Source organism: Dromaius novaehollandiae, chromosome 3 (assembly GCF_036370855.1).
Source record: "Dromaius novaehollandiae isolate bDroNov1 chromosome 3, bDroNov1.hap1, whole genome shotgun sequence".
Classification (NCBI taxonomy): Eukaryota; Metazoa; Chordata; class Aves; order Casuariiformes; family Dromaiidae; genus Dromaius; species Dromaius novaehollandiae.
This window is the reverse complement of record NC_088100.1, coordinates 94705629-94718402: the sequence shown is the minus strand read 5'-3', so window position 1 is coordinate 94718402 and position 12774 is coordinate 94705629. Positions and strand designations below refer to the sequence as shown.

Genomic DNA, 12774 nt, shown 5'->3' with positions numbered 1-12774 from the left:
ACAGACAGCTTTTATCTAGATATAATATTATTATAATGAAATAATAAACTTTGAAACTATTGCCATGTATTAAGGAGTGGACTGTATCATCATCTATGTTCTCATACGTTTTTATTCAAGAAGGAAATTCTTTACATTTGCAAATTGCAAAACAAGATTCTTTCTTAATATATCATTCAAGAAGTATTTTAATGATACCACACACAAAGTATTTACATACCCTTTTTAGCTTTCAGTGTTTTCCTCCATAGTGTAGAAAAGATTCCATCTGTCCAATCATTAGTTGCAGTATCTAGTCTTCCAAACATCTGAGAAGCAGTAATAGCTTTTGGGTTCATACGCATTTCTCTGTGAGGCTGCCCACATTCTGTCAGTGCTCTCATTAACATAGTCATAACCGTTGTTTTTCCAGATCCACTAGGTCCAAGCGTCATCAACCCATGGCGTACTAGAGAAGTCTCATACAACTGTTAAGAACAGCAAAATATTTTGAGAAATATTTTGGAAGATTTTTGCTTGCATTTAATATGTTTGATAGCCAGTGATTAAAAATATATTACACATGCAAAACTATCTGCTGAGAATTGAAAAATCAAAAAAACCCTTCATAATTTTTATGTGTTTCAAATAACTTCCTGATTTTTACTGTTTTGTGGAATGGTAAATACATCCTAATCCAAGCACCAAATGAGTTTACTGTACAACAGTTTCTTGAAGTAAATCTTAACTGAACTTTTCAAAACAAATCAAAAATAATTTTACCGGATTTTAAGATAAATTTTTTATATTATTCAAAAGAAAAAATGGATAGTAGCAAATATTTAACATAAGAGAAGATGGATTAATTACTAGAGTGCTCAAATATCTGAGTATACGAATAAACATAGACACAGCACTTCCTACAGACATGGGAGGGTATTGACTATGTTGGTAGACATTATCTTCTGTCACAGGGATACCTCTGGGTCAAAAAACAGCAGTTAATCAATGGACCCCTCCCAAAAATTTGTATGTACCATGACATTATGGCATCAAAATTAGGTGATAAGATACCCATTCTGTTTCTTTGTAGTAAATGAAAGGCAGTTATGTCTTATGGTCAGGTTTACATCAAAGTTATCACAGTTTCACATGATTATTCAATCAAAGGACAAGAAAACCTATAAAAACAGTTAAACTTTCTATACTTACATAACACTAACACTATTGTATGATATGCATGAGACACCTTCACTTTCCACCATCTCTACTCAGTATTTATGTCCAGACATGGTACCCTTAGTAGTTTTTGTGTGTGAGTCTATTTTAACCTTAATTCCTCTACAGCTTTCACATATGATGGAACTAAAATAAAGATCTTTAAAAGCTATACTCATAATTTCCATCAGAAATTTATGAGAAAAAGTCCAACTAAAAAACCCATAAAAGCATTTTACTGTGATTGCTCTAATCAGAGTCACATTGTAAATACAGATTCTGAAACACCATAAAATGACAAAGAGAACTTTCTTGTATTTCTAAAAATCTTAATCTAAAAACTACAGAGACGTTTTCTCCTAGAGCTGCAAATATACTCCCTGCTTATAGTCAAACATATTATTATTACAACTTTAAATTAAATTGGCAATTCTGACCCCCTAAAATAACCAGTTACTAATGTTGATTGAGTCATGGCATTATGAAAATGAGAGTAAAAAAAATTTGGTAAAATAATTTCAATAACAGCACACAGCATTTTCTATGTTCTGCGTGCAATGACAGCTGAAAAGTACGGGTATGGATGTAAAAGGATTAAACCATTGATCTTGCTGGATAGAAAGATTTCTCGCCAAGAACTGGAGTTCTTTCAGATATGTAGTCCATATATATGCTTAGACTGTGGATGGTCACTTAACTCTGGAGAGCTTTTTTCCTTCTGCAATGCTTGTAGGAGCAAATTTGCCTTCACCCTTCATACCATTTGACACATAATCATGAAAGAGAAAGAATGGCCAGAACCCTTTCCTTGCCTTCTCAATTGAGAAATCCTAACAAAAAAGATTTCAGAAGGCCCAGGACAGGGAAGAGGAAGAGAAAGAAAAGGGAATGTATATTAGACAAAGAACAAAGAACTCTGTGTCTCAAAGACTCTGGTTACCTGTAAGTAACCTTTGTTCCTATTTGGAAGTGGTAGTTCAGTGAGACGGTAGAAATATCTAGTAAATGCATTAGTATATGTATGGGTCCAAAAAGAGCTCCAACAGGAGCCATAGGAAAGGAAACAAAGGATGGAATAAAGCAGTAAATTCCCCAAAGATGACAATAAAGACAAGAAACTAGATGTTTACACAGATGCTTACTGCAGCAATAATGTGCTGCATCTAAAGAAGGAAGTTGAGAGAAAGTAATATCATACCAGATATGCTTTGCCTTTTACATTCAGGCCTGAATATTCAGCAGGTGGAGAATGGACATACACTGTACAGTCTGTGGTGGTAACATCAGAGCTTGGATAGCTTCACTGCTGGTTACAATTTGCTTACTGAAAGTTATATGCTGCCATATCTGAAAAAGTCTGGGCTGCCTGTCCTCAAAATGTGTCAAAACACAGCAGATAATGGCTGCATTATAGAAAGGAATAATAATTTGTACATCTCTGGTTCATATTCAAAAGTACTGTCTTGGTAGCAAAAGCAGGGATGCAAGACGTAGTGCTGATGTCATCAACAATTAGATCAGTGTCTACAGGTAAAAGAGGTCTGATTCACACAGAATAACATTCTTTGAAAGAAACAGTATGATTGGTAAATACATATTCTCCCTAGAGGTGGCTGCAACACTCCCAGGGAGTTGTCATCCATAATGTTTTAGCAAATTGGACCTTATGTCAATGCTGGGGCCAAATAATTGTTCTTCTGATTGTTCACCATCACAACAGAAATCTTTGGCTACAAACTGCTCTTCCTTGAAAAATGTATAAGCTTTTAGCCAGGAGTTTCTTCTTTAGGTCATCACCACTGCCCTACTGTTAGAGACACTAGCAAAGGCCAGTAGCACAATTCTGGAAGTCACTTGGCTCTCTGTTGCAGTAAAATCAAAGTCCATTCAAGAATCTTACGAAATAGAATTAGATAAGAAGCTATATCAGACTGAAAATAACTGGTATAACTGCAGAGAACTGCCATGTACTAGCATGAAATGGCTGTGTGGTGGACAAATAAAATCTTTTTGCAAAAATTCTATGTGCTTACAGCTCTTTGCCAAAGAAGATAATTTAAAATGTGAGCTTCTAAATATGGCAGTGGTAGCCATATGGTTAGGTTCTGTAGGAAGACAGTATCTCTTTCTGGATCAAACATTTCTATACTATTTCTTAGATGTATTCCCACAACACACTGTGTTTTGCCATGAAATGAGTAGAGCGTAAAGCAGAGACACTTTGGGAGTTGATGAAGAACACAAAATATCAATAACAGAATACTTCAACTTCAAAGATTCCTTTATAGTGGGATGTTTAATGAGGAAACTACTCTTTTCTGGAGCTCTAAAAACAACCAATAACCACTACGCACCAAAATCTGAAAAGCTGCGGTTCCTGTTTACACTAATGGTAGCTTTCTTTGCTAGGAGAAATATGAATATTCAAAGTCTGCAGAGATGATAGCGGATAACAACTTTTCCTCCAATTCTGTGGACAATGAAAAGCTGATAAGTAGCAGAGTATACTAGGGAAGGCAATGTATCCTCTTAGGAATAAAAACATGAGGGATGATTTGAGGAAGTAGTAGAGAGATATGGTTGTTACTTAAGACTGAGCACCTTTCTCTCATCCAGCAAATCACATTGTAGTCTTTTTTTTTTTTTTTTTTTTTAAACTAGGGAAGTTTGCAAATTATCAGAAATCTGAAGGTGAACACGAAGCTCAGAGTGCTTTTCTTGGTCTGCAGTCAGCTTCTTTTGAGATACTGAGTTCACAGGAGCCAGTGATGCATTTTGCCATTTAAGGCTATATAGCCCATGAACAAGCCTAGCACCTCAAGGCCTGTACTTTCAGAAAGCCTATATTTTGTGGCTGTATTCCAAAAAGATGTAAACATATTTCTCAGGGTCAAAATACTCTAAAGTGACAGGTGCTGTAGCCATGCCCTCAGGATGGCAATCAACAAAGTTACAAATAAATGCCTCTAGAGCAGAATAGTTTTCAGCCATTACTAATGGTAGAGGGTATTAATCTTAACCATTAACAATGTTTAACAATTATCTAGAAAGTAGGGATAAGTGAAATGAGGAAAATTAGAAGACAGCATAATTTTTCTCTGTCTGACAAGTTTTACAAAGCAAAATTCAATTTCATCAATTAATGGAATAAAAAATAAATTAAATTTCACTAATTAATGCTACAAGCTCAATTTCAACAAGTAATATAGCCAATAAAGTAAAGGTGATCACTGTTTTAAGCATGGTCTAAGAAGAAACTGTGTTCACACCTTACTGCCTGCATGTAGAAAAAAAAAGAATCAAAGAACATAAGAAGAGAACAACTATCATAATGTATATCATCATCATTCATTACAATGTGCTTTCAAAAGAGAGCACAACAAAAAGACAAGAGAGCAACAATGCTCTGATTAGCTTGCTTACCAATTTGTAATTGTTAGTGACCTTCTAATTATGCCTGTTGGTTTTCTAGTTATTACATGTTGGTTTTGTTAAGTTTGCCCTGTAAATAGAGATGTGTGTAGGGAAGCGTGGCTAATGCACCTCAGAAGATAGACAACTTAATAACTACGGACAAATCAATAGTAGCTGCATTTGTTCACAGCCTTTGTAGTCCAGAAAGCCTCTAAGTCTCTTGATAGCTTTCACCTTTCAATCAAGAAAGTCCTTGAGGGAAAAAATACCCTTTGGATGACACTTTCACTCCTGTTATTGATGCTGGTTTTGACTCTTTCATTTTATAGTACCTACCTGCATGTTCAATTGCATGCTTAATCTTGTCAGAGGTTTTCATAAGGTGGTCATAGCATACATACGCTGTTTTCTAAGGCTTCTACGTATCCTTATACTTTAACTCTTTTGACCCAATATAGGTGAGCTGAATGACTATCAAAACTTAGGTGGAAAAAACCTCTATTTACTACAATGTCTGCTCATACTCAGTGTGAGAACTCTCCATTATTAGAGAAACATTTAAGTCAGAAATACATACCTTTTACATTTTTCTCTGTCCTCTTAAAGATCTTTTAGTTCTCACCCCTTACTTAACAGAATTTGTACCTTGGCTGCGTTTCTTGTCACTCTTTATTTACTATCTTGGCCTTTAAGATGTCTCTGAATCTTTCTTATGCTCAACCATCCCTACTGTAGTCTCACAAACTCATGTCCAGACAGCCATGTAGGACCCTTACTTCTTCATTCAGGTAACTAAGATGCACTACCATATCTGGGAAAGGGTGGGATAACAGTGTGTTTTAAGGCATTTTTTTCTTCTTTTCAATAATCTAAAGAGGATTGGTCTTCCTTTATATGGTCTACATACAACCTTTTTTTTCTCCATGTTAGCAGCATAGCTCCTTGAGTGAGACAACGGTTAGCTGCTGATACGCTGTTCTGACTCCCGTTTATAAAATAGATTTTAGAAAAAAAGGTCTACCTGAATAAGCTTAAGATTCCATGGTGGATGATTAATCAATCCTGCCTCTTCAACCTGATTAGCTACTGCAGCCTGAAGCTCTGCATATGTATTACTATCCAACTGTAACCCCGGAAAGAGGTCATTGATAAGACTCAGAAACAAAGGCTCATCTTCATCTACCTGGAAAAAAAAGTTATGAAGTGTTTAAAGCATGGCTATCCAAAGAAAGTTGTCAAACCAAAATGAATCTGTATGGTAAAATAATACACAGTAAGGAGTAAGGAAAAAGATGCTTATGCTTATAAACACAGCTAGCCAACATGACAGTTCACTAAGGAAATAGCATTTTGAAAGTATCACCAATATGCCATGTGAGAAACAAATTCAATACTGAAAGAAAACTCCCACTGAGCATACACTGGAATCCATTTGTAAAATCCCTCAACACTTGCAGCATACACTGGAAAAAACAACCTATCTTGAAAGAAATCTTCCCATAACTTTTCCTTCCAGTCCTAAAATAGTTTCCGCTCCAACCCTGCCAAATTCTTCACCAGGAGCAAACTCCCTACAGTCCAAAAACCATCAAATCAATCTAGACCATACCTGAGCAAAAGATGCAAAATTTGTCAAGGCATCTCCATTACTACTACGATCACTAACTCTGTAACAGAACTATCCAAATTCTATTCTACACTTTCACTTCCTGGAATGCACCACATTTCATCTAATGCAAATGCCCTTATGGCAACTATATAGCTAGAACTAAACAAGCCACTGTGAACCCAATAAACTCACATAGACAGTAAAAAAGAAGAAAAAACTATTCTTAAAACAATTGCCACATTTCTGATCTTTCAATCCTAATATTTAAAGGACACCTACAAAAAACTTAAAAAAAAATTGTGAAAGGTAGAATTCATATCCCTGCTGGATATCAAAAACTACGGATTCAATACATATTGGTTTTATGGCACACTATAATCTCTCCTCTTTTCACCATGCCAGCTAACATTGCTTTTGCTTTACAGGCAGCAACCATTTTTTTTTTGGAGAGGATCTAGTTGACACGTATCTACTCAATCTATGACCAACTGTTCCCAATTCTATTAAGCTTTGATGTCTGCTGCTTTTATGCTAACTTTGAAAAATAGCTCGTTTATATAATGACTTCTTTATGTTAGGATATTATGGCTACAGCACATCCACAAAAGCAATGTTCATAATTTTAGACACATGATAACATTTATGTACACGTACCAATTGTATTCCCAAGGCATCCTCACTGAGCTATATGTATATACACTAGTTCTTTTTGTCTGTACATCAACACTGTTCTTACATTCTACTGCTTTTACAGTAAGTGATGAAGCAAAACCCTACTGGAACAGATGGATGAACATCTAGAAATCTTTGACAAATGGCTGTTACACATAAGCAAACTAGACTCAGCATTACAAATTCACTTCATCAATTCAGCAGTTGCATTGTTGGCAGGTGTATACATACGCATTGTTGAGCAGACTGACTTCAAAAAATTTGATTTAGTGAATATTCCAATTATTCAGTTTATGGTATGGTAATCAGTTTGTACACAGGTAATTCAGGAAAATGTAATACCTTCTGTCACTATTAACCTATTCAGAACCTCTGCACCCTAAGCACTGTTTTCCAGTTTAATAAACTCACACTGCTGTTAATGACCACATGATGATTATCATGTTCCAAGTTTTAAAGAAAAGTTAGGTTTAACATTTTTTCTCATCTTCTATAAAAACTCATGAAGTATCTAGAAGACTTGATTATACATGGTTTTAAAATCTTTATTTATTCAGTGGTTTTTTTTGTCTGTTTGTTTTTGTTTTTGTTTTTGTTTTTTTTTTTTTACCAGCTTAGAAAGGTTCATGTCTCTTAGCCCTCTCATAACAATACTTAATTCGCTTTCACTTGGTCTGGCCCTCTTTTGAGATCCAAGAGTTCTCAGAACAGATAGGATATTCCTCAGACCAAAGTCATAATGAACCTAAAACAGGCGGGGGAGGAAAAAAAAGGTTTATGCATCAATAACAAGTTTCCCAGATTTATTTCATCAGTGTATCAAACCTTACTTGTGTACTGTATAGTTTAGTTACCCTGCCTGGAAAAGGTAGTTAAAATAGGAATTACTGTTGTTGTTTAGGAATTATTCTATTAAAAAAATGAAGGATAATAAGGTTTATGGGGGGGAAGGGGAGGAAGAATGGTATTTTCTTCTTTTCTACTTTTATTTTCCTTTTCTACTTAAAATGTAATTGACTTCGCCATTAATAATGCCACATAGGAATTATTTGGTGGCCCTCCATAGCAGGGTTCTCAGGTGTTTTCAACTGAAGCAGCTTAAAGCCTCAGATGAAAAGAGTGCTGTGGAGAAAAGCCAAATTTAAATCAAGCTTGAGATGTTCTTTCTGGAGTTTCCAAATTCCAACAGCTTTTTCTTGCCTTAGCTAATTCTTACAGAAAATTGCCTTAATTTTTCCTGGCTGCAGCCTTGAGGCAGAGAATCTCAGACATGTGCAACTACAAACTATCATTGTTTAATAATTTAGACAAATGTGTGTATATCACCATGCAAACATGAATTAACATGGCTATTTGTTCAAAAATTTTATATAGATATTTGTTTGAATTATATTTCAGCTATTTCAGTATTTTGCAAAAAGCACAAAAGTGACACTTCAAAAACAATCTACATAAACCAAAACCTAAAGGGTTGTATTGTGTAAATACTAAGACAAAGGGGAAGGGAATACATAACATTACCTGCTTAGTGAGCTGCTCCTCGCAAAGTTTATAAAGAACGAAGAATTTCTGAGCCAAGATCACATTATCAATAAACCCACAGCTTGCAAGCTTAACTCTCATAATTATCTGAAATACAGTTTGTTTGTTTGGTTGGTTGGTTTTTAGGAATTCCATTAGTTTTTCTGAAGATAGGTAAGCAAATTAAAATACCTGAATAGTTTAAAATATATTTTTTCTTTCAGTTCAGTCATTAATTGTACCTGTCTATCTGGAACCATCATTGAAACTGTTCTAAACTGAATTTTGAGATTTTCTGGTAGTTCTTGACGTCCAGCATATCCAAGATTCTACAAAAGAAAACACACTGTATTCTTACTTACATTAGTCAAAAAAAATTTCTTTTTATTGTTCACAAAATGTAGATTTATGCATAAATACCTACATCACTTCAGAATTGGATTCTTTGTCCACTAATGATTAATATGAAGAAGAAATTTCAACCATAACTATGAATGCAATAACTTTGGTATAACTTTATCATAGCAAGCTAGCTATAAGAAGTTTACAATTTTATGGAATAAAACATCTACTTGGTCAACTTCTTCCAGTACATCCCTATTGGAAAAAAAATGCTTTTATGAAGGTTAATCTAACATTTGCGTCCTGTAACCATGTAAAACAGCTCTCTCTCTCTCTCTTTTTTTTTTTCCCCTCTGACTGTGAAAGAAAAATACTTACTTCCTCTGCTTGGATAATTCTAGGAAATTGAAGCTGGCAAACATATAAAGACCTTGATATTTTTTGAGAAATGTCATTTTCAAAAACAGAAGGTGAAAGCTAAAGAAATCTAGGAATACTATTAACCTTTTAACCTAGTTTAAATATGACAAGCAGATAAAATTCCTTATTCAATAATGAAAGCTCATTTGCTTTCTCATGGCCTAAAAATAATGTGAAGGAACACAGATACTTGATCCAAAAGCTTTCATTGCCAAATTTCTTCATTGACCAAATCCCATAAAAAGATATGTTCTCACAGAACTTGTTTCAAGACTTAAAAGAAAAAAAAATTCCACAACCTAGTTCACACAGGAATAATGAACCTTACATTTACTTGTTTCTTAAAGAGAAGTCCTCTCTTCTTTGTTTTTGATACATCAAGGGATGGAGTTTGCGAAAACACACCCACACACCCCATTCATATGCTGGTAGACTGCCAGTCTCCTGAACTTCTCAGAACACTGACAATGAGACTGTTATAGTCAGTCTTTCTGGCATTTGAAACATGCAGAATATATGTAACAGTTAAAATTTTCTACTTTTTCTTCAATCACTACTTCGAATGACACACCATAGTCATGAGAGGTTCTGAAGAGCCATCACTCTCAATAGAGCTCTACGCTGAGATCTCAGTAGCTTGAGATAATTATAATAAAATGACTGAAGATCATCAGCAAACTGATAGTTATTCTAACAAGAAATTTCTGACAACTGGAGAATAGAGTATTCTATGCTGACATCACTGACAATGGTCAAACCTTACGCACTCACTGAAGAGGAAAATCTGGCACAAACTGTGCAGAAGAGGTAGGCTTCCTGGTATATAAAAAATGCAATGGCTAGTAAGAGACAAAAAAAGGATAACAAGCAGCCTATAGCGAAGAAATACCAGGATGTCCCTTCTTCTATCTCTTGTGCCTAAAAGGCTAGCCTTGAAGTATGGAATCTCACTGAATGTTTTATGGTTTGTGAATGAATCCTATCTGCTTAAGTAGGAATCAGATGAGAAGCTGCAATTCTCTTTTAGTACAAACCTGACTTTAATAATGGTTGAACAGCATGCATAGAGAAGATTTTAATGATACAATAAAGATGACACACTGACAACAAAATTACCACATCAAAACATTAGAACAAAATCACATGAAAGAAAATTTTAATGACCAAGAAAGTTTGACTTTTAAATTTCCTAAAACATGCTGCAAATGTAAGAAATAACTCTGAAGTCAATTTTAAGCCACAGGCATAAAATGTGCTGATTTGGTACCAGTAAAATCACTACTGATGAAGTGTCAGACCTTCATAAGCAGTACGCTTTGGAGACAGCACTGGCAATAGTATGAGGTTATTTCATAATTACTATTAATGCACTATATCTAGAATACTTAGGAATAACAAAGAATGCAGTATGAGGAAAAAATTTCCCCCAGAGAAAGGACGAAATAAAGCCAAAATCGGGTGATGTTTAAGAAATAAAAAGTAGCTGAAAGAAATTTTTGACCACCTCAGTTATTATCCTGCACTTGAAAATATGGATGAAGACTTCAATTTCCCATAAATCTATCTTGGATTGCCATCCGCTTAGGCATTAGGAAACATCCACTGTAAAATTCCCTGCTCACAAGATAACAAGAACTGTTGCTATGAAGCCTCAGGAATCACGTGTTTTATTCCTGGAATACTCATATTTAGCCTCTGTAAATCAGCTTGAAAAACTCATCTATCCATATAAAGTACTCAACAGACAGGACTTATCTCCTTGGAAAACATTCTTCCTACATCTCCAGACTTCAATGGAGGTTCTCTTTGTTCCTAACAGTAGCTTTCTCACTAATACTGTTAAAGCATTTCATTCTAACTAGTAAAGTCTATCAGTGTTTCAGTCCTCTCTAATAGCACAGAGAATTCTGGAAATTCGGACAAACTCTTGGCCTAAATAATGAGCTGCAATACAGGAATGAGGGAACATAATTCACTGAACCTTATGAATAATCTTAATGCAAAAACTAAGGCAGGCAATTCGTGAACAATCAGATTATTTATAATTTGTTATGGTATTTTAGTCTAATTCTATAGTGACAGCACCATCTAATTAATAAAATAGGTTCTTTTCACTTTGCTGTGTAATTAATTTTCAGATAGTGTAATTTGTAACTCCTCTGGGATTTTTACTATATTTACCATTGTAAGGAAAATTCCAAACTCTGGATTTAAATCTACAGTGTCTCCATCAGAAAAAATGAACTGCTTTTTTCTTTCTTTTCTTGCTGTTAAAATAATATAAATTTGTTGCGCTGCTACTGACAAGACAGGCAACTCAATTCGGTTGAATTCATCAAAACATCCCCAAGATCCAGACTGCGCAAGACCTAAAACAGAGACAAAAAATTATTATCTGTTGTTGTTCATGCATATTTGAGACTATGGACTACATGTCTTTTCCTGCAAATAATGAAGTAAGATTAGACTTATTTCTAGCCCTATGGTCAACCTATATTTCCCTTTAATCCATCTGAGCATTTTGATATCTATATTCAGACTGCGTTGATATTAGTTGATTTATACAAAATGTTTAATAGTGAATAATAACCAGAAAAAAGACTTTTGATTTCTTGGAGCATTGGGCAGATCTTTGATACATATCTTTCTGTGAATGGAGCATTTTATTGTACAGCGACAATTAGATTCTGTTGCAAAAAACAATACTGTTAATCTAGAAGAAAAAAGTGAATTAGAACTACAAGAGAGGGTCCTAAAATATTACAACAAAAAAGTCCTATGGTTTTTTATTTGCATTTGGGTGTTCCAGCCTTGATAATGCTCTTAAATTATTTTTTACTTGCTTCTCAGATCATAAAAGTTAGAATTAAAAACTGAAATTATTTTTGCACTAACTGGAATTTTAAATAAAACATAAATCATCACAAGTCAGAAAATATTAAACTTAACACATATATCCCTATGCACAAGCATCAGCATCTTAAATCCACACTAAACTACAAGTTTTTCATGTAATGCTACAGAATGTTAACAATGAAGTACAGACAAAGCCCTGTGTGAATTCATGTATGAAAGAAAGAGAGGAAGACAGAAAGGAAATGGAAAGAAATACAGAAATACTACATTAATATCAATAACATTCTCATAAAGGATTAATTTCACAGTTGCCTGATTTCAGTTTGTAAAAGTAACTTATGCATTTAGTAGCAACTAAGAGAAATGCTGTTCCTTCAGCACCATTTTCATGAGAAAATGTGCAGCAGCATTTTTTTTTCAGATGCCATTGAAGTACCAGTATGTGGCAGTTTACTTTCACATATATTGAAAGACAGCTATTCAGAAGTGAAAGATTTAAGTAAATCATTCAGGGTATATTACTGTTACTTATTTAGGGCTAAATCACTTCAAAGTGATTCTGTCATAACTTCAAAGATTTTTAAACTTAGAATAGCTTGACTTACAAAGAGGCAACATATTTATATATCTATGGCTTTGGGCACTTTTCTGCCAGAATTATTTGCTTGTTAGAAAAAACAGAAATCTGAATAGTTTCACTCCTTATTTTTCAATACACCCAATAGTATACATTTGAAAAATGA

General features: G+C 34.4%; 1 protein-coding gene across 1 annotated transcript in view; it reads right to left on the bottom strand.

The window, feature by feature from the left end:
- Nucleotides 1-12774, bottom strand: part of DNAH8 (dynein axonemal heavy chain 8) — a 167913-nt gene that overhangs the window by 73072 nt on the left and 82067 nt on the right. Inside the window, exons 46-51 of the mRNA XM_064509531.1 lie at nt 11357-11544; nt 8656-8742; nt 8414-8521; nt 7503-7637; nt 5633-5794; nt 221-467 (exon numbers count right to left, since the gene is read on the bottom strand). Of these exons, the coding sequence (XP_064365601.1) occupies nt 221-467; nt 5633-5794; nt 7503-7637; nt 8414-8521; nt 8656-8742; nt 11357-11544 (927 nt within the window). The remainder of the gene's footprint in view (nt 1-220; nt 468-5632; nt 5795-7502; nt 7638-8413; nt 8522-8655; nt 8743-11356; nt 11545-12774) is intronic.